General features: G+C 40.7%; 1 protein-coding gene across 3 annotated transcripts in view; it reads right to left on the minus strand.

The window, feature by feature from the left end:
- The window catches only part of VEPH1 (ventricular zone expressed PH domain containing 1), a 224,923-nt gene that overhangs the window by 139,179 nt on the left and 62,717 nt on the right, over positions 1-23,027 (minus strand). For all 3 annotated transcript variants that reach the window (XM_087870310.1, XM_045811893.2, XM_045811845.2), the window contains one exon: positions 17,546-17,755. In XM_087870310.1, coding sequence (XP_087726436.1) covers positions 17,546-17,755 — 210 coding nt within the window. The remainder of the gene's footprint in view (positions 1-17,545; positions 17,756-23,027) is intronic.

Genomic DNA, 23,027 nt, shown 5'->3' on the forward strand with positions numbered 1-23,027 from the left:
CCAAATACAGATGTTAAAGCTTGCAGAAGTCCTTCTAACTTGAGCTTCTAACATAGTGTTATTTTGTGGGTTGATAAAAGATTTAGAGGTTCTATAGTTTGGACTTACTCTCTAAAAACCGGGGGCTTGGGAACTTAGCCTCTTAAAGGTAAATCTTTTGTGTGGACTCAAGGGACCCAGAATGAATTATACTGAGCCAGGATTTCTTCTCTCACTACACCATGGTCCCTTCATGTAAATGACCTTTCACTGATTATCCTGAACAATGGTTCCACTATTTCTTTTGCTTCAATTAAGCAAACATTTTGAAAGACCACTGGGGCCTTTAGCATTGAAACATTCCTAGAGAACTCAAGAAGCTGCCCATCTTTAACTACACAGTATCTGTTTAGCAAATGTAGTATTATCACAAAATGATAGAAAAAGTAAACACAGACCTTCTAGCCCAATCATGGAAACCATTTTGAAGAAAGATGCTTATTATGGGCCTGAAAAGAAAAGAAAAAAAAAGAAAAAAGAAAAAGAAGAGAAGAGGAGAGGAGAGGAGAGGAGAGGAGAAAAGGAAAGAAAAGGAAAAGAAAAAAAGAGAGAGAGAAATTGTGTTTGAGGCTTTTGCCAGGAAAAAAAATGGTTTTGTTCATTAGAAAAGGAACAATATGGTAAGATTTAACTCAGTTGAACTACACATCAGCTACAATTGAACTTTCCATAATTTACTCATTACATTACATAATTTACTCATTATATAATTAAACACTAGATGCATATCTTTCTTTGCACCTACTTATTTTCATAAGAAATAGCCAGGATGTTTTATTCATGGTAACTGAGATTTAACTCCTAAAATACAGGTTAGACAGAAATATTTGGATATTATTTCACTACTTATGGCAGAGAATAAATGGAAAAATGCAGCTTGGAAAAGTGTAAATCTTGCCTGAGATTGGCTAGGAGAGTTTGGTATCGTTTTTCTGGTACCCTGCCCCCCATCCTCCCAATGCTTACCTCTCAGTTACTGGATTTTGCCTTGGGTTAATTATTTTTGGTCACATAGCAACTATGTTTTCATAGCTCTCATTGTGAACGGCCTTAACTTCTTGCTGCCATAAATAAATTTATTTAACTTAATTTATTTAAACTTAACTGGCATAAATAAACAAGTAAATAAAAATATGCAAAGAAATTGCAGCGAATAGGATGGGGTTTTAAAAGTATGTCTGACTATGGTGTGCTCAAAGTTTGAAATACACTGACCTAAAGAAAAGGATTACTTTCCAAATTGCTTTCCACTTATTTGTGAACTGACGTCTAGTAATGGTGGCAAAAGACTACAATGGCCTTTTAGGATTTTTAGATGGGGTTGTGTTGGGATCTTGAATGGACTCATCTTTTGTCTTAATCCATTCGGGCTGCTGTAACAAGACTTATAAACCACAAATATTAATTTTTCACAGTTCTGCAGGCTAGCAAGCCCAAGATCATGGTGCTGGTAGAGGTGGTATTTGGTTCCATGGAGGATGGGGGCAAGAGAGCTCTCTTGGGCCTCTTTTATAGGGGAACTAATCCCATTCATGAAGTCTCCATCCTCATGATCTAATCACCTTCCCAAGGCTCTATCTCCTAATACCATCACTTTGGGGGTTAGGTTTCAACATGTGAATTGGGTGGGGTGGGAAGGTGCCCATTCAGATCATAGCATGGTTTAATCTTGCCATTTCTCAACAGCAGAACGGAAGAGTCAACTCACGGTATCTACTGTGTCCATTTTATCTTCAATATGGGATACTAAAATCCACGCATCTTGCCTTCAAGGTTATTCTCACTCTACAACGTGACGGAAGGTAGAATATTTCCTTCAGAAAATCTTTGTAACTTCTACTATTTCCTTTCATCACCCTGCTTCCCTGCCAATTGAATGTATACCTACAAGACATGAAGGAGAGAGAGTTTGTAACCAAATAGTGCTTCAGGAATGTAGAGCTGTCACAGAGAAGGTGGGCTCCGGGAAGAGTCTGGAAGGAAGAAAGGGACTTTTGAATGAGATAGGGACCCTCATCACAAAGAATGCTACCTGCAGCTGAAGGACGTTTGCCCTCCAAAGCAGAAGTCAGTACAAGAAGTAGTCGGAGAGAATGGAGAGTGCAGTAGGAGGTTAGCATAATTCTGGGATTTCTAAATTCAACCGTACTTAGTAAATAAAGATTTCAGTGATGTGAGATAGTTAGGAAAGTTTGTCTTCCACTTTTCTGAGTGAACTGCCAGATATCTGAAACTCTATGGGACCTACATAGCCTTGATGGTTGATCATTTCCGTTTAATCGTGTTCTGGGAACATTTATTTCCCAGTCATCTCAAAGGTACTAGTCTTAACTAGCAACAACCGTGTCTTTATCTACTTTAGATTTATTTATTACTTAACAAGAAATAAACCGATGTCAAGACACCCTTCTCAGCGTCATTTCTTATATGTTATCCTCACGTACTCATGTATTCGTGTAGATAACAAGTATCACTCTGGTTAAGGCTAGGAACTCTAACAGGAACATTTCAGTGTGATAGTCCATTGATCAGTCAGCTGTCAGATGTATCTTTTCTCAGGGGCTTTAGCTCAGTCCATATGAACCAATGTCAAGCTCCCAACTCCTATTCCCTACAAAATAAATCTAGGCTTACATTTTTGATAAATAAATCTCTGTGGGATTCTACAGCAGATAAATCCTGCAGGGCCTAGCTCCTTGAGACCAGTGCCTCTTACACTTTCACGTGCGTACACATTAACTGGGTATCTTATTTAACTGTGGATTCTGATTGCTAGGTGATGCCCAATGCTCCTAGCCCAGGGACCACATTTGGCCACCACACAAGAAGCAGACCGACAGGTTCTGAAAACCAGGAGCCACCGGCCATGACAGAAATCCAATGCCTATAGATCTCCTGGCCCCCCTTAAACACAACCAGCCATGTCATAGGCTGCCATTTACTAGTACAAGATGCTGATGCTTAGTTAAGTTCCAGTCTAAATGAGTGAAAAGCAAATGCAACCAGAAGAAAAGCAAATGCTAACCTCCACGATACAGATGTGTTCAGAGCAGGGGAGATGACAATGGCCTGGGGAGGCATGGAAATGCCTTCTCCTTGGATCGGGATCCCTGAGATGATCGAAGTGCCAATCAACTACTCGGAAACTGCCGATCAGCAGGGGAGTAAAAGCAAGTGCAGAAGGGATGTAGCTCACAAAAGGGTACCTGGGAATTCTGGGGAAAGGGAACCTCATTTGAGGCATGTAACTCAACTCCCACCATTGGTTGAGGGCTGCTGGGGGAGTGTTGATTCCTCACATCTCTATTCTGTCGTGCATATTAGCACTGGGGCTTGGGAAGGTGAGGAGAGCCTTAGGCAAAGAAATGCAGGTGCTGCAGGTGAAGTAGCCAGCTTCAGCTGAAGTGATTCAAGTCTGAGGGGAAATGGACGGGGTCAGGACGCTGCTGCTGCCTTCTTAAAAGAGCGGCAGGATTGGAGCTGGAATTAACAACTACTTCATCCTCTCAACCCCCTGCTGCCTAGGCTCCGTTGTCCTTCTGGTGAACCCGGGGTTCTATCACTTCTTGGGTTCAAGGCTACAGGGAGAGTCACTGAGTGGGAGATTTCTACTTTCCTGGGGCAAATACACTCACCTAATTCCTCACAAACGGCCCCCGTGGGAAGAAAGGAGATCAGATCGGTGGGGACTGGGCTGCCATTCCTGGGGTTCAATCCGAAGGTACCTTCTGGGTACTGCTGCTGCATCATAGGGTTTGTCTAGCTGCCCTGCTCACAGGGGAACTGAGGGCCCTTTGTGGATTTGGTCAGTTGGCCTAAATTACAGTTGATAATTACAGGACATTGTTGAAAATTGTTGCAACATGTAACTTTTGTAACCATTATTTACTACTCTGCGTTTGCAACTATTTGTGGGGACTGTTTGTCCTTTTACCAGGCTCTCTGGTTTCTTGGGAACTCTAAGGTACACTATTCATTTACTTGTCGGGAATATGAAGGGAAACAAAAGACGGTTCCGAGGTCATCTGAGCACCAGGGATGAATACCTTTGGAGAGACAAGGCAGAAGACAGGAACTATCCGTTAATCAATGAGTTTCCACAATCTGGCCGCAGCCTACCTTCCAGCCTCATCCTCTCCTCCATTAGTCATTCAATGCTCCAGGCGCTCGAAATTCTTCATGTTTTCCAAGAAACTCAAGGTCTCTCCTCAGCTGCTTGCTATTGTATGTGCTGTGCCTTCCCGTGGCTACCTTCCTCTTCCTCCCATGACATGATCCTATCATCTGACAAATCAAGCTTATATAACACTCTCCCAGACACCCCCATGCAGGTACTTGCTTCCTTCTTGATCCAGTTCAGAATGAAGTAACACACACCAAACTAAATTCAAATCGTCTGTTCCCTTGGCCCATATTCGCTGAGAGCCCCTCTAGGGCAAGGGCCACATTTTTTTTCTTCTAGGTGTCCCCATCATCAGCACTGGGGCTTGTACCCAGAAAGAATCAGCATCTCAAACCTGTATCACGGAGGGAGGAAGGATGCGGAATATCCGCACCATTATTTGAAAGCATATTTTGTAGATACTCAAAGTTTCTTTGGTTTTGTTTTCCTTACACTCTGGAAGAGGTTTATTATTGATACTATTTACAATTAGCATGTAATCTTTTCACAGTATGATAAACAATAAATCTGTTTGCATTTTTGGGGGGAAAATGTCTTCCCCAGTTGATGACAACTCTGTAGTATTCGGCAGCAGCTGGCTGGCACCAACCAAGGCTTGAGAAAATGAATCTCCAAAGTTACTGAGAATACCAGAGTTTTAACTAAATTCTCCATCTTTGGGGAAAGTGTAGGTTTAAGTCACAGGTTCTCCTCTTGGAGAGTGGCCAGGCAGATCCTTTAGTCTTGATTTGCAAGTTCAAGGAGCAAACATCCATCCAGCTCCAATTTCCCTGGATGTTATGTTTTTCCACAGTCAGGATGAGGACAGTAATGGGGTTGTCAGTCGCCTTTGTCATTCTTTTCCTTTTCCTCCTGAAAGTGTTTTTGTGGAAACCCTGCCGGATGTCACAGAAATGCAACCTGGGCAAGATGTGTGTCACTTCTTTACTTGAAAAGTGTCCAGGACTCTGAGCCCAGAGAGGATGTAATAAACACTGTGGTGCTTGGCCAGCATATTCCAGCCAGTTAGAAAAACAAGGCAGAAGACACAGGATTTAACACCCACCACGGCTGTGCTGGGAGGGCATGCCATTTGATTCTTCGCAGGTGTGGGCTGTCGGTCTGTGGTCTCGAGCTAAGGAAAACAACTGGCCATAGCATCCCTCCATGCGCTCGATCATTTTAAAGAGCATTTTAAAGCATCCTGTCTCTGTTTCCACCACATCGGTCTGCTGCCTTGTGGGTCTGGCATGGGGAAAAAAACATGGCTATGGAGTGTGTGCTGTATACCAGTGTGCCTTCCATGAGGCTGGGTCCCCATCAGAATTTGACTATTAAACTAAATTTGTTTTCAGTTTGTTTACTTGAGCCTGAAGGAAATAGACAGAACACATGAATCCAGTTCAGTTTCTCAAAAAAATAAATAAATGAAGCCATTCCTAGCGGAGTCTCTTTTCCATGTTGACCCACGTTAGGAAAGAGGTCTATAATAACTGCTGTATGCAACCCAATGGGCCAAGGCCATTGGCAAGGCTGACACAGTCCAATGAGTCAAGAAAATGATGGAAAAAATAAAAGCCTCTAGAACTGAAACATTCTATTTCAGTTCTCCACGGACCCCCCACCCCCCCCAAAAAAAGTGAATGTGGCCTGGGTTTAATTTAAACAACTTCATATTTAGTTAATAAGAGCTTTCTTAAAAAAAAAAAAAGGCTGCAAAATTATTTTCACTGTTTTTATAGGTGAGGAGCTGGGGATGACGTGCCCTTTATGGAAAGCAGTGTACTTCCAGTGCCCTCAAGAATACAAGGCCTATCTTAAATTGTAAAATTTTTACAGAATGTGGTTTTATTATTGTTTTTGCTACTCTTATTCCCCTCAGGAATAATTGTCCGCAAAATAAATATAAAGCAGATATACATTCTGCTCAGAAAAAAAAAAAAATCTACATAGACCAGTTATTCTCTAAAAAACAAAAAAGATACAGTCAATTCTGCTTTGCCCCTTTCAGATATGTGCAGTTACCTATGGTACCTCATTCTTTTCCTGTCTGTCCTTATTTGGACTTCTCCCATGGATATGCATCCATTCAGCCTCTTTCATTGGAGAAGCACGGAAGAGGCAAGCCATTTCCCTGGTGGCTGTCTTCCCTAATTTCAATCTGCTAGGCTTAAGCTTCAGTCTATCTCCCAATAAATGCAATGAGAAAGGCTTGCGCAACATTGAGGAAGTAATAAATTAATAAGATTGCTTGTACTTATTGACTGTTCACCATTTGCCAGACACTGTTCCATACAGTATAATTCATTAAATCCTCACAAAAACCTATGCGATGAATAATATTGCTATTCCCATTTTACAGATGAGGAAACTGAGCCCAGAGAGGTGATATAACTATCATCGAGCACCTACTATATGCCAGGCACTGTGCTAAAGGTTTTATATGAATTATCTGGGTGTGTGTTTGCAGATAGACTTTTTAATTTTATTTTAATTCCAGTGTAGTTAACATACAGTGTTATATTAGCTTCAGGTGTACCATATAGTGATTCAATAATTCTATACACTACTCAGGGCTCTTCACGGTAAGTGTACTCTTTAGTCCCCGGCATGGTTATGTGCTAGGAACACTGCTTCACACTGATTCCGTCCTCTCACCTTTACAACAACACTATGAGTTAAGTACAGTGACTCCCCCCATTTTATAGATAGGGAAATTGGTACAAAGAGTACAAAAAATAGGGGCGCCTGGGTGGCACAGCGGTTAAGCGTCTGCCTTCGGCTCAGGGCGTGATCCCGGCGTTATGGGATCGAGCCCCACATCAGGCTCCTCCGCTATGAGCCTGCTTCTTCCTCTCCCATTCCCCCTGCTTGTGTTCCCTCTCTCACTGGCTGTCTCTATCTCTGTCAAATAAATAAAATCTTTAAAAAAAAAAAAAGAGTACAAAAAATAAAGGTATCTGTAAGTCAAAAAAAATTATTTAAAAATTCAGAAACCGATCCAATAAAACTATCTAGGGAGATGTACTATAATCATATGAAATTTGAAGTTTGGGGAAGAAAATGCTATTATTTTGGGGCGCCTGGGTGGCTCAGTCCGTTAAGCATCTGCCATCGGCTCAGGTCATGATCTCAGGGTGCTGGGACTGAGTCCTGCCTCAGGCTCCCTGCTCAATGGGGAGTTGGCCTCTCCCTCTGCTGCTCCCCTTGCTTGTGCTCTCTCTCTCAAATAAAGGAAAAAATCTTTAAAAAATGCTATTACTTTAACTGTTGTTATAGCCAGAACTTTATGTAGGAAGAAAAAAAACTAGGGAAATTGTGAGACATTATTCATCTAACAGTCTTATGTTTGAAATTTAAAAATCTATGTAATGCTGCATGTCTGATAAATGCATATTGGGATGTACTCTTTGCCTTAACCATTTTTAAGTTTCAATAATCCCAGCTATAGAAATTTCTGAAATAAAGTTCAAAAGTAAAGGTGTCTTTCATTTTTGAAATGTGAGTAGGTTCCAGGGAATCAGAGAAATACTTGTTTGGTGACTATATGGACCAACATGGATAGAAAATAAACACCCACCCACAAAGTTTCTCATCTTGAGAGGGTTCACTGGCCCGTTTATTTAGTTATTTTTAGACAGAAAAATTTTATATATTTTGATTTTATTATTAAATTTTAATTCCAGTGTAGTGAACATACAGTGTTATATTAGTTTCAGGTGTACAGTATAGTGATTCAACAATTCCATATATTATTCGGTGCTCATCAAGATAAGTGTACTGTTAATTCCCATCACCTATTCCAGCCATCTCCCCACCCACCTCCCCTCTGGTAACCATCAGTTTGTTCTCTATAGTTAAGAGTCTGTTTCTTGGTTTGTTCCCTTTTTCCTTTCTTCACTGGTTTTGTTTCTTAAATTCACTGTATAGGTGAAATCATATGGAATTTGTCTTTCTCTGACTGACTTATTTCATTTAGCATTCTACTCTTTAGATCCATCTGTGTTGCTGCAAGTCACAAGATTTCATCTTTTTTATGGCAGAGTACTATTCTATTCTATTTATATATCCTATTTCTTCTCTATCCACTCATCTATGGATGGGTACTTGGGCTGCTTCCATAATTTGGTTATTATAAATAATGCTGCAATAAACATAGGGGTGCATATATCTTTGAATCCATGTTTTCTTATTCTTTGGGTAAATACCCAGTAGTGGAATTACTGGATCACATGGTAGTTCTGTTTTTAATTTTTTGAGGAAACTCCAAACTGTTTTCCACAGTGGCTGTACCAATTTCCATTCCTACAACAGTACACAAGGGTTCCTTTTCCTCCATGTCTTGGCCAACACTTGTTGTTTCTTGGGTTATTGATTTTAGCCATGCCGTTAGGTGTGAAGTGATATCTCATTGTGGTTTTGATTTGCATTTGCCTAATAATGAGTGATGTTGAGCATCTTTTCATGTGTCTGTTGGCCATCTGGCTGTCTTTGGAGAAATGTCTGCTCGTGTCTTCTGCCCATTTTTTATTGGATTATTTGGTTTTGGGGAGTTGAGTTGTACAAGTTCTTTATATATTTTGGATACTAAGTTTTTATCAAATACATCATTTGCAAATATCTTCTTCGATTCAGTATGTTGCCTTTTAGTTTTGTTAATGGTTTCCTTGGCTGTGTAGAAGCTTTTATATTTTGATGTAGTCCCAATAGTTTATTTTTGCTTTTGTTTCCCTTGCCTCAGGAAACATACCTAGAAAACTGTTGCTACAGACAATGTCAAAGAAATTACTGCCTGTGCTCTTTTTTCCTAGGATTTTTATAATTTCAGGTCTCACGTTCAGGTCCTTAATACATTTTGAATTTATTTTTGTGTATGGTGTAAGAAAGTGGTCCAATTTCATTCTTTTCCATGTAGATGTCCAGTTTTCCCAATACCATTTATTGATGACACTGTCTTTTTTCCATTGCATCTTCTTGCCTCCTTTGTCAAAGATCAATTGACCATGTAAATGTAGGTTTCTGTCTGGGCTCTGTATTCTGTTCTATTGATCTACGTATCCATTTTTGTGCCAGTACCATACTGTTTTGATTACTACAGCTTTGTTTGTACCTTGAAGCTTGGGATTGTGATACCTCCAGTTTTGTTCTTTTTGAAGATTGCTTTGTCTATTCAGGGTCTTTTGTGGTTCCATACCAATTTTAGGATTATTTGTTCTAGTTCTGTGAAAAATGCTATTGATATTTTGATAGGGATTGCATTAAATCTGTAGACTGCTTTGGGTAGTATGGTGTTTTTAACAATATTTGTTTTTCTAATCCACGAGTATGGAATATCTTTCCATGTCTTTGTGTCATCTTCAATTTCTTTCATCAGTGTTTCATAGTTTTCAGAGTACTGGTTTTTCACCTCCTTGGTTAAGTTTATTCCCAGGTATTTTATTATTTTTCAAACAACTGTAAATGGGATTGTTTTTGCAATTTCTCTACCACTTCATTGTTAGTGTACAGAAATGCAACAGGTTTCTGAACATTGATTTTGTATCCTACAACTTTACTGAATGAACGCATTTATCAGTTCTAGTATTTTTTTGTGGAGTTTTTATGGTTTTTTATATATAGTATCATGTCAGCTGCAATAGTGAAAGTTTTACTTCTTTTTTTACTAAATTGGAGTCTTTTCTTTTTCTTTTTTAAGATTTACTTATTTGTTTTAGAGAGGGGGAGGGGCAGAGGGAGAGAGAGAATCTCAGGCAGACTCCCCATTGATCATGAAGTCTAATGCAGGGCTTGATCTCACAATCCTGAGAACATGACCTGAGTTGAAACTAAAAGTCAAATGCTCAGCCAACTGAGCCACTGAGGCGCCCCATTTTATTTCTTTTCCTTGTCTGATTGCTATAGCTATAACTTCCAGCACTGTGTTGAATAAGGGTGGTGGGAGAGGACATTCTTGTCTTGTTCCTGATCTTAGGGGAAAAGCTCTCAGTGTTTCACCATTGAGTATGTTTACTATGGATTTTTCATACATGGACTTTATTATGTTGAGGTACGTTTCCTCAACCTACTTGACTGAGTTTTTATCGTGAATGGATGTTGTAATTTGTCAAATGTTTTTTCTGCATTTATTGAAATGATCATATAGTTTTTATTCTTTCTCTTGATGATGTGATGTACCACTTTGATTGATTTATGAATACTGAACCACATTTGCATCCCAAGAATAAATCCCACTTGATGGTGGTGCATTATTATTATTTTTTAAATCTACTGTTGGATTCAGTTTGCTAGTATTTTGTTGAGGATTTTGCATCTATATTCAGAGATATTGGCCTGTTGTTCTCTTTCTTTGTAGTGCCTTTCTCTGGGTTTGGTACCAGGGTAATGCTGGTCTCATAAAATGAATTTGAAAGCTCTTCATTGAAAGCCACTGTTTCCTTGCTGATTTTCTGTTTGGATGATCTGTCCATTGATGTAAGTGTGGTGTTAAAGTCCCCTACTATTATTGTGTTATTATTATTTCCTTCATATTTGTTAATAGCTGCTTTACGTACTTGGGTCCTCCCAAGTAGGTTGAATATTTATAATTGTTACATCTTCTTGTTGGAATGTTCCATTTATGATTTTACAACATCTTTCTTCATCTTTTGTTACAATCTTTGTCTTAAGGTCTATTTTTTCCAATATAAGTATTGCTACCCTGGCTTTTAAAAAAAAAAAGTCCATTTGCATGATAAATGTTTTTCCATCCCTTCACTTTCAATCTGCTTGTGTCTCTAGTTCTGAAATGAGTCTCCTGTAGGCAGCATATAGATGAGTCTTGCTTTTTTAATACATTCCATCGCCCTAAGTCTTTTGATTGGAGTGTTTAGTCCATTTATACTCTAAGTAATTATTGATAAGTATGTTTTTACTGCCATTTTGTTACTCGCTTTGTGGTCGTTTTTGTAGTTCTTCTCTGTTCCTTTCTTCTCTTGCTCTCTTCTCTCATGATTTGCTGGCTTCCTTTAGTGATATATTTGGGTTCCTTGCTCTTTATTTTTTGCATATCTATTACTGGTTTTTTTATTTGAGGTTACCATTATGTTTGTATATAACATCTTCTGCATATAGCAGTCCTATATTAACTTGATGGTCATTTAAGTTTGAACTCATTCTTTACTCCCCTCCCCCTCTCCAACATTTTAGGTATCCAGTATCATACTGTACATTCTTTTATTTTGTGAATCCCTTGACTGATTTTTATAGATATACTTAATTTTATTGCTTTTGTATTTTCGACTTTTCTTACTCTTGCTTACGGTCTTTCCTTTCCACTCAAAGAGTGCATTTTAACATTTCCGTAGGGCTGGTTTAGTAGTCATGAATTCCTTTAACCTTGTTTATCTGGGAAACTCTTTATCTCTTCCTCTATTCCAAATGATAGACTTGCTGAATAAAGTACTCTTGGCTGCATATTTTTCCCCTTCAGCACTTTGAATATATCATGCCACTCCCTCCTGGCCTGCAGAGTTTCTGCTAAAAAATCTGTTGATAGCTTTATGGGGTTTCCCTTTATGTAACTGTTTTATCTTCTCTTGTTACTTTTAAGATTTTCTCTTTATAACTACTTTTTTTTTTAACCATTTTAATTAGTTACTATGTGTCTTGCTGTGGGTGTCCTTGGGTTGATTTTTGTTAGGGGCTCTCTGTGCTTCTTGGATCTGGATTCTGTTCTCTAGATTCAGGAAGTTGTCAGCTATTATTTTCTCAAATAAGTATTCTGCCCTTTTTTCTCTCTCTTCTCCTTCTGGGATCTTTATAATGTGACTGTTATTATGCCTGATGCAGACACTGAGTTCCCTAAGTCTATTTTCATTCTGTATTATTTTCTTCTCTCTCCTGTTCAGGTTGATTGCTTTCCATTACTCTGTCCTCCAGGTCGCTGGTCCACTCCTCTGCTTCTTCTAGTTTACTATTTATTTCCTCTTGTATTTTTAAAAATTTCAGTTATTGAGTACTTCATCTGTGATTGGTTCTTTTTTATGTATTGTATCTCTCTGTTAAGCATCTCAGTGAGGTCCTCCACTCTTTTCTCAAGTCCAATGAGTATTGTTATGACCATTACTTTAAATTCTTTCTCATGCATATTGCTTATCTCTGTTTCATTTAGCTCTCTTGCTGTGATTTTGTCCTGTTCTTTCATTTGAGACATATTCCTCTGTCTCTTCATTTTGTCTAACTCTTTGCGTCTGCTTCTGTGTGTTAGGAAAGTCACCGAGGTCTCATATTCTTGGAAGTAGTGGCCTTATGAAGAAGAGGTTCTGTAGTGCACTGCACTGCACTGTCCCCTGTTCACCAGAATCTGGTGCTTTAGGTGCGTCACCTGTATGTGCCGTGTGTGCCTTACTGTTGTGTCTGTGCCACCTTTGCCTTCAGTCCAGTGATCTGCAATGGCTCTCTTTCCCTGTTGTTGGCAGCGTTTGGTCCCTGTGTGGTTATTGGGCCAGGCTGGGGTCGCCTTGGGCTTGGGTTGAGTCAGACCAAGCATTTGTGGTGGCACCAAACTGCTAGGCACTTTGGGGATGGTTTCTTAGGAGCTGCTATTGTCTCCTAAGGTCTCCTATGCCGTCTTCTCATTGGACAAAGACAAAAGGACCTGTGCGTTTTTGCCAATGTGAGGACACATTTAATATAGTTGTGTTTCTTATTTGTGCACCTGCTTTAACTGAGCATCTTACATAAGTGGGGTGAATCCTGGTATGATGGAGACCATTTGTGTCCTTTACTTGATAGTGCCAAGAAAGGTGCACCTCGGGGACAATAATGCATCAGTTGCCCCAGAAGCATGTTTCTCTGGCCTATGTTCCTTCCTTTTTATTCTACATCCAGTAGATGAGTTTTTATGTCAGCATAAACCTGAAAATGGCTCTACTGCCTCCTATCGTGACACAAGCACCATACAGCTACTGAGTATGATTTTGTTTAAATTTGGGTGAAAAAAAAAAAAAAGATCCCTGAGGTAATTTGGGAGATAAAGAGAATAAGGATCTATAGGGTTTTAGTTTTTGGCTTATATACACAACTCTCCTCTGCTATGTGCAGTGCAGATGGAAACACTGTGACACTGCTCTCAAGCTGCTGAAAGCAGTGTGCCCACCCACATGGGCCCTGATATGAAAGACAGGTACATCCAGTCTGGTTCCCTGTAGCCAGGCCTTGTAGTTCTCACACCTGGCCTCATGCAAACACAGAAGTTGAGGCATAAGTTGATTAATAACTCATGCAATTGATTCCAGGCTGGCTCTACTCCAAGGTTATCCCTGGTCTGATGACTGCATACTCTCAGGAGACTTGCTTTTTCCTCTTAAGGATCTAACAATTCGGTTTTCTGGAGGCCAGGCAACAAGGGAGGAATGGAACCCTAGGCTCCAATTAGTCACAGATTGTGCATTTTAATAGTTGGAGTGAGATTCTCAAAGTTGGATTGGCTTTTCTGGATTTCTAAAATCATGTAAATCCTAGCAATGCCATCATCTGATACTTGAAAACCCTGACTACATCCAAAAACCCTACTTTGGTGCAAAGAGAAAAATTTCTAAATGAAGTTAATTTTTAGACAGGACAGGATGAGAGAGGATGCTAGGGACTGAGGTCAGTAGGGTCCCATGGCTGTCTTATAATTAACACCCTAACTATTTCCATGTCTCATATAGTTCCATGTCTCTTTGTCTCACCATAGACCAAGTTCTTCACACAGAAAATGGTGGGTTTTTTTCAGGGCAAAGTTCCTGCTGCTCCCTCTGTACTGCAATTCCCTCCTCCGTAGGTGTCCAGGACCCTAACTTCTGCCCTCCGGCCCACCTGGCAACGTACTTCAGTAACTTCATGTTTCCTTTTAGAATGAGGCTGGGTAGAAATACACGATAGATAGATAGATAGATAGATAGATAGATAGATAGATAGATAGATAGATCGATCTTCCCTGCTGGTTTTGATCTTTGGGAAATGGTTCCAAAAGATATTTAGAAAGTTGAACAAGTTCACTCAAATGAACCCATCAAGAGCTGCTTAGACTACTACACTTATTCTTCGGACATCTGAACTTTATCATTCTTTAAAGCTAAAAGAAATTCACTCTTTCCTTCTTTCCTTCCTTCCTTCCTTCCTTCCTTCCTTCTAAAGATTTTATTTATTTATTTGACAGAGAGAGCAAGAGAGCACAACCAGGGGGAGTAGTAGAAGAAGAGGGAGAAGCAGGCTCCCTGCTGGAGCCCAATGCGGGACTCGATCCCAGGACTGTGGGATCATGACCTGAGCCAAAGGCAGATGCTTAACCATCTGAACCACTCAGGCACCCTAAAGAAAGACTTTCTAATGGTGATATTTTAGGTGTTAGAAAAAAATAAGAAGAGCATTATTTCTCAGGAAAGAAGCCTGACTGATGTTTATAGGTGATTTGGTCAGGCTGATCTTAAATGAAATAGAATAATGAAATCAAGACTATCAGAGCAGAAGGGAGGTAAACCTGTGCAAGGATGCTATTTTTGAGGAGAGAAAACAGACCCAGAGAAATGAAATGACTTAACAAGCTGCAACAGAGGCATTCTTTGCCTTCCATCATTATTTCTGCCCTTCTCTCTTGCTATGTAAGCAGCTGAATCCAGACTACATGTTCCAGCCTCCCTTGCAGCTAGGTATGGTCATACACAGCTTTGTTCTATGTAGCCAATGGGATATGAATAGTAGGTTGTGTTTCGACTATCTGAAGAGTTCTTTCCTTTCACCTTCCTGCTGGTTGAAATACTGACTTGATGGGTAGAGATAAGTAACCACCTTGGACTGTGAAACAGAACTTATGTGTTCTCTGGTGTGCTCAAGGATGGGTCTCTGGGTCTCTGAAACATGGATTTCTAGACTGATTGCTTTCTAGACTTCTTTATGTGAGAGAAATAAATGACTGTCCTTGTTTAAGCCACTATTGTGTTGAATTTTTGTATTACTCTCAAGTCTACCTAACCTAAACTGCTGTATCAGTAGTCTGGAAAAGTTTTAATTGATTGACATGGCTTGATGGAGGAAGGCAGAAAGAGTGATGGACAAGACCCAATTCTAAGTCTAAGACAGAAAATGCTTTAAATACTTTACATAAGGGATCTCAAATACCGATCCACTAATAGCTGCATCAGAATTACCTGGCACAGGGTTCCACAAATCCAGATTCTGGGGTCCCTTTCCTGGAGATTCTGATTTAGTAGATTTTCTTTCTTTTTTTAAAATTTTTTATTATATTATGTTAGTCACCATACAGTACATCATTAGTTTTTGATGTAAAGTTCCATGATTCATTACTTGCGTATAACACCCAGTGCTCCATGCAATACGTGCCCTCCTTAATACCCATCACCGGCCTAGCCCACTTCCCCACCCCCTCCCCTCTGAAGCCCTCAGTTGGTTTCCCAGAGTCCATAGTCTCTCATGGTTCATTTAGTAGATTTTCTATGAGTCTCATACACTTACATTATTTAAAAAGCTCCTCATGTAACCCTAATATCCAGGTACATTTGGAAGGTATTTGATCTAGAATTGTTCTTTGCTGGGATGGTGAGTCAGAGCCACCAGAAAAAATTTTTCTCCCCCAAACACAGATGCCTTCATGGACACATGAGAATGCGAGATTCGGGGGAGGGGGAGGGACAAATATTTTGATATCCTGAATTCTGAAATAAGTGATTCCTCAGGCTCTTCGGATCCCCACTCCATTCTCTGCACCCACCCAGAGTCACACAAATGTCACCCTCACGGGCCACTCTCTGTCAGGTTAGCCTTAGTTCAGGTGAACCTACAGTGACATAATTGTATGTAGCTAGTGTGGTTTTTTTTCTTTTTTTTTTAACAGATTACATTTTCTATGGGAAGTTTATTCACTTCCAGTGTGCATTACAACACATTAGTGAATCATAAGTGTATTTGTGATGAAAAAAAACTACCACTGAAGTGCAGGAAGAGTTTTAAAGATTCCAGGGCCTCACACAACAGAGGCTGGATTTTTGGTACCTACAAAAATCTGCAAGGTCATCAGATTCAGTCAAACAGCTGTCAGCTGAAGTTGTTCTAAAAGCACTCGGGCACACCAGCAGGTTCTCCCGGCAGCAAAGGTGACAGGCACTGCAAAGTGTTACCAGAAGGCGGATCGTGGCAGGCTTGAGACGTTCCCAACAGCAGTGGATAGAACGGGATTATGTTAAGCAGCATGTCCACACCAAAGTAATCCTTTTACAAGATCCCCCCCCCCCCCTCATGTTGACAGTTACAGGCTGCTAGGCAGCTCCGCTCTCCCACCTTCTTCTGGGAAGCTAGAGAAAGGCCCTCCACCGGAGGGAAGCCTCCCATTCACCAGACCATCTGCAAATCTAGCAGAAATAAAATAAAACAGAACCAAAGATCCATTCTAAGACAAACTTTGAAAAGAGTGCCAAGGATAACAAAGATCTAACTCCAGCTGGGTCACCTACTAACACCGTCTCAGTCTGGGTAAGTCACTCAACTTTTCTAGTTTTTAGAATCAAGGGGTTGAACTTGACAAACAGTGAACTCCCTTTTAAGAGTTGTACAATTTTATACTTATCTTATAGGAAACTGTATTATATGTTAAGTGGACAAAAGTAAAAGCTCCCTTCTATCAACTATGTATTTGCTTTTATTTTAAAAAGATAAAAATCCTAAATCCCAATGTAAAATCATCAGACAGATTATGCATGTATGCACACCCTTTAGAACCTGAATTTCTGGAAATGGTTTCTTGGTCGCCTAATCCCCACAAACTGATGGCATCCTGTTGTTCCTGCCAAAAGATTCTATTGTTCCAATATTTAGGCTAGGCCTTTTAAACATGCACAAACATTTATTTCACTCTTCCAAGTAACACCATCCAGAGGGCTCAAAAAATACTGATCCAGGCGTTTATTGAGAGCATAGCTATGGGATCTTATTAATAGGTTCATCTGAGACCTAACTCTATGCTTCCTGATGGTTTCCTCAGTTGAGCAGAACTGCAAGCAGAAATGAAACGAAACACTTTCATTGGTTATCACTATCACAAAGTGGTCTTGAATCTGTCGTAGTGTTCCAACCATTTTAATCCTTCCCCTTCCTCAAGCGACACTCCAGCAATGAGACCCTTACTTCCTGAAAACTTCCACCTAGCCCTGCTATAATGAGCCCTTGATCCAAAGGCCACTGTCCAAGGTTTTAAAAGAGAAATGGGAACTCTCAGAAGTTCTGGGACAAAGTTGGAGGTCAGAGAGTCCCAATGGATGAAGCACCAATGGGATTTAGGGAAACAGAGAGAAAAAAAGCTGAACTTACTTCATCCACGTGCCCCACAGCTCCATAGATTCTTGCCATTTGTCCGATGAGGTAGGGGAATCTCTCACCAATCTCTTTCAGCATTGGAAGAAAACTGCTCAAAGCCACAGGTTCATAGCCTGCTATCTCTATGAGGATGTTTAGGATGACATCATTATAGGCTGAGTCTTTCAAATGCCTGATTAGGAAAGGAATACACTTCTGAGCCACCTACAAAAAGAAAAGAGAGGAGAAGAGAAGAAAGAGAAACAAGGAGGAAAATTAATTAAATCAGAATCAATCTAATATATTTTGCATGAAATCTAAAGTCAACACATTCTGGGATTATTGCCCTTGTTGGAACTCAAGCATATCCCCTAAGTCTGGAATTTAAAATTTATAATAAAGTTTCAGAGGATTCAGTTTCTTTTCATCCGTGCTCTGCTATTGAAGAGTAAAGTTTATAAAAATGTTTAGATACTGCTATTCATAAATCAAGTTTTGATGTGTTAAGTCCTCAGCAGGAATATTACATTTCCTCCAACCCACCATGAGAGCTATAATTTAAAGGGCAATATGATATAAGTATGTCAAAATTCTTGATGACTTTAATGAAAGCCTTCAAGTCAGAGAATGAAACATGAGAGACTATGGACTATGAGAAACAAACTGAGGGCTACAGAGGGGAGGGGGGTGGGGGAATGGGATAGGCCGGTGATGGGTAGTAAGGAGGGCACGTATTGCATGGTGCACTGGGTGTTATACGCAACTAATGAATCATCGAACTTTACATCGAAAACCAGGGATGTACTGTATGGTGACTAACATAATATAATAAAAAATCATTATAAAAAAAAAAAGAAGTATGCCTTGAAAATATTTAATAATAAAAATAAGAAAGCAGGAAAGAGCTTGAACATTTTCTTCAATTTTCCATTTTGATCACAAAAATGTACTAAGATAAAAAAGAGTACCAAAGTAAAATAATTTCTACCATATTCCTTACACCCTAATGTTGCTTTCTTGACTTGGAATGCTTTTGTGAACATAAAGATGCAATAATTCATATTAAAGAAAATGTGACCTTTTGTGGAATAAAGTCACTATGTTAATACACAGACATGTTGCACGTTGACAATTTAATGAATTGTTTTGTCTGCTAAGATAAAATAATTAGGAAGGGTGACCCACGGAAAACTGAACAGTAAAGTAAAAACAATTTGCCCATCCACATTCCTACTATGCTGATTTCTTTTGTTCGATTTGGTTTGCTCTTTTGGTTTGTTACTTTTTTGGTAAGGTCGACTTGAAATGTCACTTCCAGTAGTAAAACAGAATCTGATACTCAGCTCGACCTGCTAAATTTATAATCCACCCCCTGCCAAAAACCTACTTCTCCCACTTCCCTCTCTAGCCTCAAGTATCTCTTTTCTCCACAAATGGCACCATAATCCGCCGGCTACTCGAGCCAGAAACCTGGGAGTCACTCTTGACTGCTCTTCTCCCTTTGCAGCAGCCTCATCCGAGCAACCACCAAGCCCTTTTGATTCCGCCCCCAAGTACCCCGCAGATCTCTCTACTTCCCTTCGTTTTCACTCACTTCTCCACTCACTCATTCACAAATATTTATTGAATCCTCCCTATTTGCAAGGGAGTGTTCTAGGTGCCAGTGTTACAGCTGCTAATAAGTCTGACAGGTCCCTGCCTTTGTGGAACACTTCACTGTCTAGTAAAGGAGACATTCAGTGAAACCATTAATTACAAAGGAAATGCATCATCATAAATTCTAATAGGTGCCATACAGGGGAAATACAAGGTGCTGTGAGAGACTGTCCTGGGGCCCTAATTTAGGCTGGGGTTAAGGATGTACTCTCAGCAGGCACATCTAAGCAGAGACCACTGATCCCATCATCCTGAACTTGCGTTATTCCAACAGCTTTCTAACTATTCTCTCTGCCTTCAGTCTTGTTCATCCAATCCCTTTTCTGCCTTGTGGCCACTATGGTGACCCTTCTCCTGCTTAACATACTTCACTAATTTGCCATTGCTCTCCAAATAGAGGCTTAACATACCTCTTCTGAACTGACTCCTATCCATCTTTCTAGACTTATCTTACCTATTCTACCCTCCCCCCATCTAGACCCTGTCACATATCATACTTCAACCATGTTGATTTTTTTAAAAAATTTTTCTTGACCTGGTAAGTTTTCTCTTGCATCTAGTATTTTACTCACGTGATCCACTCTGCCTATAATTCTTATTGCCCCTATATTGCTGGACACTCCTCATTCTCGAGGCCTCGGATTAGCTGCTGTTTCCTTTAACAGCCTTTTTCCACTCCCTTCTCTTCCCACTCAGTCCAGTGTCCTGGCTGAAGCCCCTATCATTCCCTAAATGGCTCCCAGCAAACCCTTCTGACGCTTTCTTCATATTGCTGGTCTAGATGTCTGTTCTGCGGGCTGGATTAAAAACTTTACAAGGTCAAGACTCAATTCTAATTTGTACTCTATTGTATACCCAAAGCCTAGCACAGAGCCTGGCCAGAAAGTGAGTCAATAAATATTTGAAGAACAGTAAAGGAAGACAAGTCTAAGTAATTGTATAGGGTAGCATTTGAATAACCTCCACATGCCACCCCACAGTGCTGAATAGTTGTACAGAATGTTTAGACATACATATTGTCACATATCATATACAACATAACAGGGACATAAAAAAGACATTTTCAGATGACTAAAATTATCCTACATATAAATTTAAACTTGATATTCCTATCCAGTACTTGTGACGGAAGGGCCAGGGCTAGTTTCTGGTATGTGGCACGTATGAATAGACAGCTCCATAAATGCTGCCTGTGCATTTGGGAGCGGTTGTATGTCCTTCAGGAGAAACCACGAGAGTTCCCTGGCACATAAGGCAGACGTGTCAGCCAGCTGCTCTGGGTCAGGGCAGCACACCTAACCTGAGCCTTTTAGGAATGGAAAATGCTTACACACTTCCTGCCCCATTCTATAAAATTCCATTTCCTAGTCCTCACTCTTCATGTCCTATTCCTGGAACATGAAGGTCTCTGTGACATGTGCTTCCAGTCTTGCCAATTTATTTCAACTCCAGCCATACATCCCAAGCCATGCAAGAGAATATTGTATCCACTGTCCCATAAAGGAAAAGACAAAAGAAAAAACAAGCCAGCTGGCTGGCTAAAGGCTAATGCATATGCTTTGGCAGAGCTGAATCCACAGAAGCAAAGAGAAGAGAAGCCTTGAACAGTGTAAACAAAGTGATTTTGCCAATTAAAAAAAGTTGATTATTTTGCGACTTCCTCATAGCCCAAAGCTTATTATGATGGTGATAGAAAGGACAGATATTTCTTGAAGTGTATCACGCACATGAAAGGCAAGTGGTGCTTTGGACTTTAGATAGATTATTCTTGGATGAGAAGGAATTTTATTTTCTAAACACAGGCTGCTCTCTTCCACGCTGCTTCATTGGGAGCTGCTTCATGTCTCAGAGAAATCCTTGCCATCACTGAGGGCAGAGTAGCCACTCAGGCAGCATCCATGGCTGGCAGAGACCAAGTGGACATGGCTTTTGTTCAGGCCATAAGCCTCACGGCACAGACCTCTGAAAGAACTTCCCAACTGGCCTCCTGGCCTCAAGTGTCTCTTCCTTCGATTCTGCTGTCACTGTCCTAAAACCCCATATAATCATGTCAAGACTTCAAAGATTTCTCATGGCCTACAGCTGGAATCCCAATGCCATGGCATTCACGGACGGGCATATCCGCTGCCTCTTCCACCATGAACTCTGACCCAGGGACATGCCACAGGTCACCCACAGTGGTTTGAACACAGAGAGAACACTCATGCTTTCAAAGCCCATTTCAAGTAGTTCTACTTCTAGGAAGGCTTCCCCATAGCTCACTCTAACACACGCAGAACCAGGGGCTAGAGGACAAATAAAGGTCGCCACACCACACGCTCAAATACTCAGCAGCTACTCCTCTACCTGACGCAAATACCTTTATAACAATCTAGGAGGCCTGATTTGAATTTGGAATTTTTGGCCTGTGTAGAGGGAACAGAGAGAAATGACCCCCAGACTCCATTTCTTGCCCTTCTTTTCTCTTTCTACCCCTGGATTTGCCCAGCGAGGAGTCTCGTATGCATGTATGTGAATACCCCAGCCCACATATGCAAGCTCATCCGGGACACCCCGCAGGCCTGCGGGGTCGTACTGTCAGCATGGCCTGACCCTGGGAGAACAGATCTAGGGACCAGGCCTGTTGAAGCCCTGGAAGCAGGAAGGAGATACATAGGAGAAGAATTTCAAGGTCCCAGTTACCTGGTCTACATTTAGTAGGTGACGGAATGTGTGGCAACATGAGGATGGGCCAGACCAGGATCCTCTAAAGTAGCCCAGGGAAGGTACCTATCTCTGGCTTCTCCGTTTCTTCCAGAGCAGAATTAATCACTGCCTTTTTTGTGCCCCCAGAGCAGTCGGCTGCCAGCTTTAGCATCATGTCATTGACCTGCAGTTTTGTCGATACATCTCATCACCCCAGGCCACGGGGACCTTCAGGGTAGGGCTGTCTGAACACATAGGACCACGACTTAACTGGCAGCAAATAACACTTCAGTTCTCATGCACAGAATAAACGGTAGAGCTATTGTGTGTGTGCACATGTGTGTACGTGTGTGGTTATGTACCCCCTCTTAAATTAGTCCTCGGGTTCAGTTTTTACCTCTTATTAATTTAGCCAGCATTAACAATCTCTATTAATCTCCAAAACTCTGTAATAAATGTCACTCTTCATTTGCTAATTACTCCCACCATACTGACAAAATATATATTCTGAAAACCATGGTTCTGCTCCAAAGACCATTGTACAACAGTCTATATATTCTATCACTCCATCTCCTTAATGTTCTGCAAATGGCTTCTTATTTTAAATAAATACCAAAAGTGACCTCTGAGTCTTGTCAGCCAGATGATTCTGGGTCAGGTGCTGCAGAATTAGGTATGTGAATAGGAATGCTCTAAGCTGCTGAGAGAAGATCCAAGAAAATGACTCTCTCCTCTAGGGACCAGACCACAAAAGCAGTTCCTCTGGGTCTGGACATTAATCAACAGAGGGCTGACATTGCTATTTTCTGCCACTCATCTCTGTATGATTGGGGCTAGAGGCCCAAATCTTGGGGATAATAACAGACGGGCTCTTATGTGTTACTAAATTCTGTTTCTTTTGTTGGCTAGATTACAGCATGGCTTATGGCAGCCAAGAATACAGACTTAGCCCCAAAAGGCCGCTTGGAAAATTGACCACCCAGCCTTTTCCTATAAATGGACCCTGAGGATTCTCTGGAGGTTCCAGCCTGAATCACTAGCCAGGAATTACCTCCCTCCAGCTAGGAAGCATGGTTTCCTGAAAGAGGGATACCCAGAGGGCAGTGATGGGGACCCACTTGCCTGGCCAGCCACAACACCCCCGTCCCCGCTTCCT

The sequence above is a fragment of the Ursus americanus genome, chromosome 20 (assembly GCF_024610735.1).
Source record: "Ursus americanus isolate L20-20 chromosome 20, mUrsAme1.1.p, whole genome shotgun sequence".
NCBI lineage: Eukaryota > Metazoa > Chordata > Mammalia > Carnivora > Ursidae > Ursus > Ursus americanus.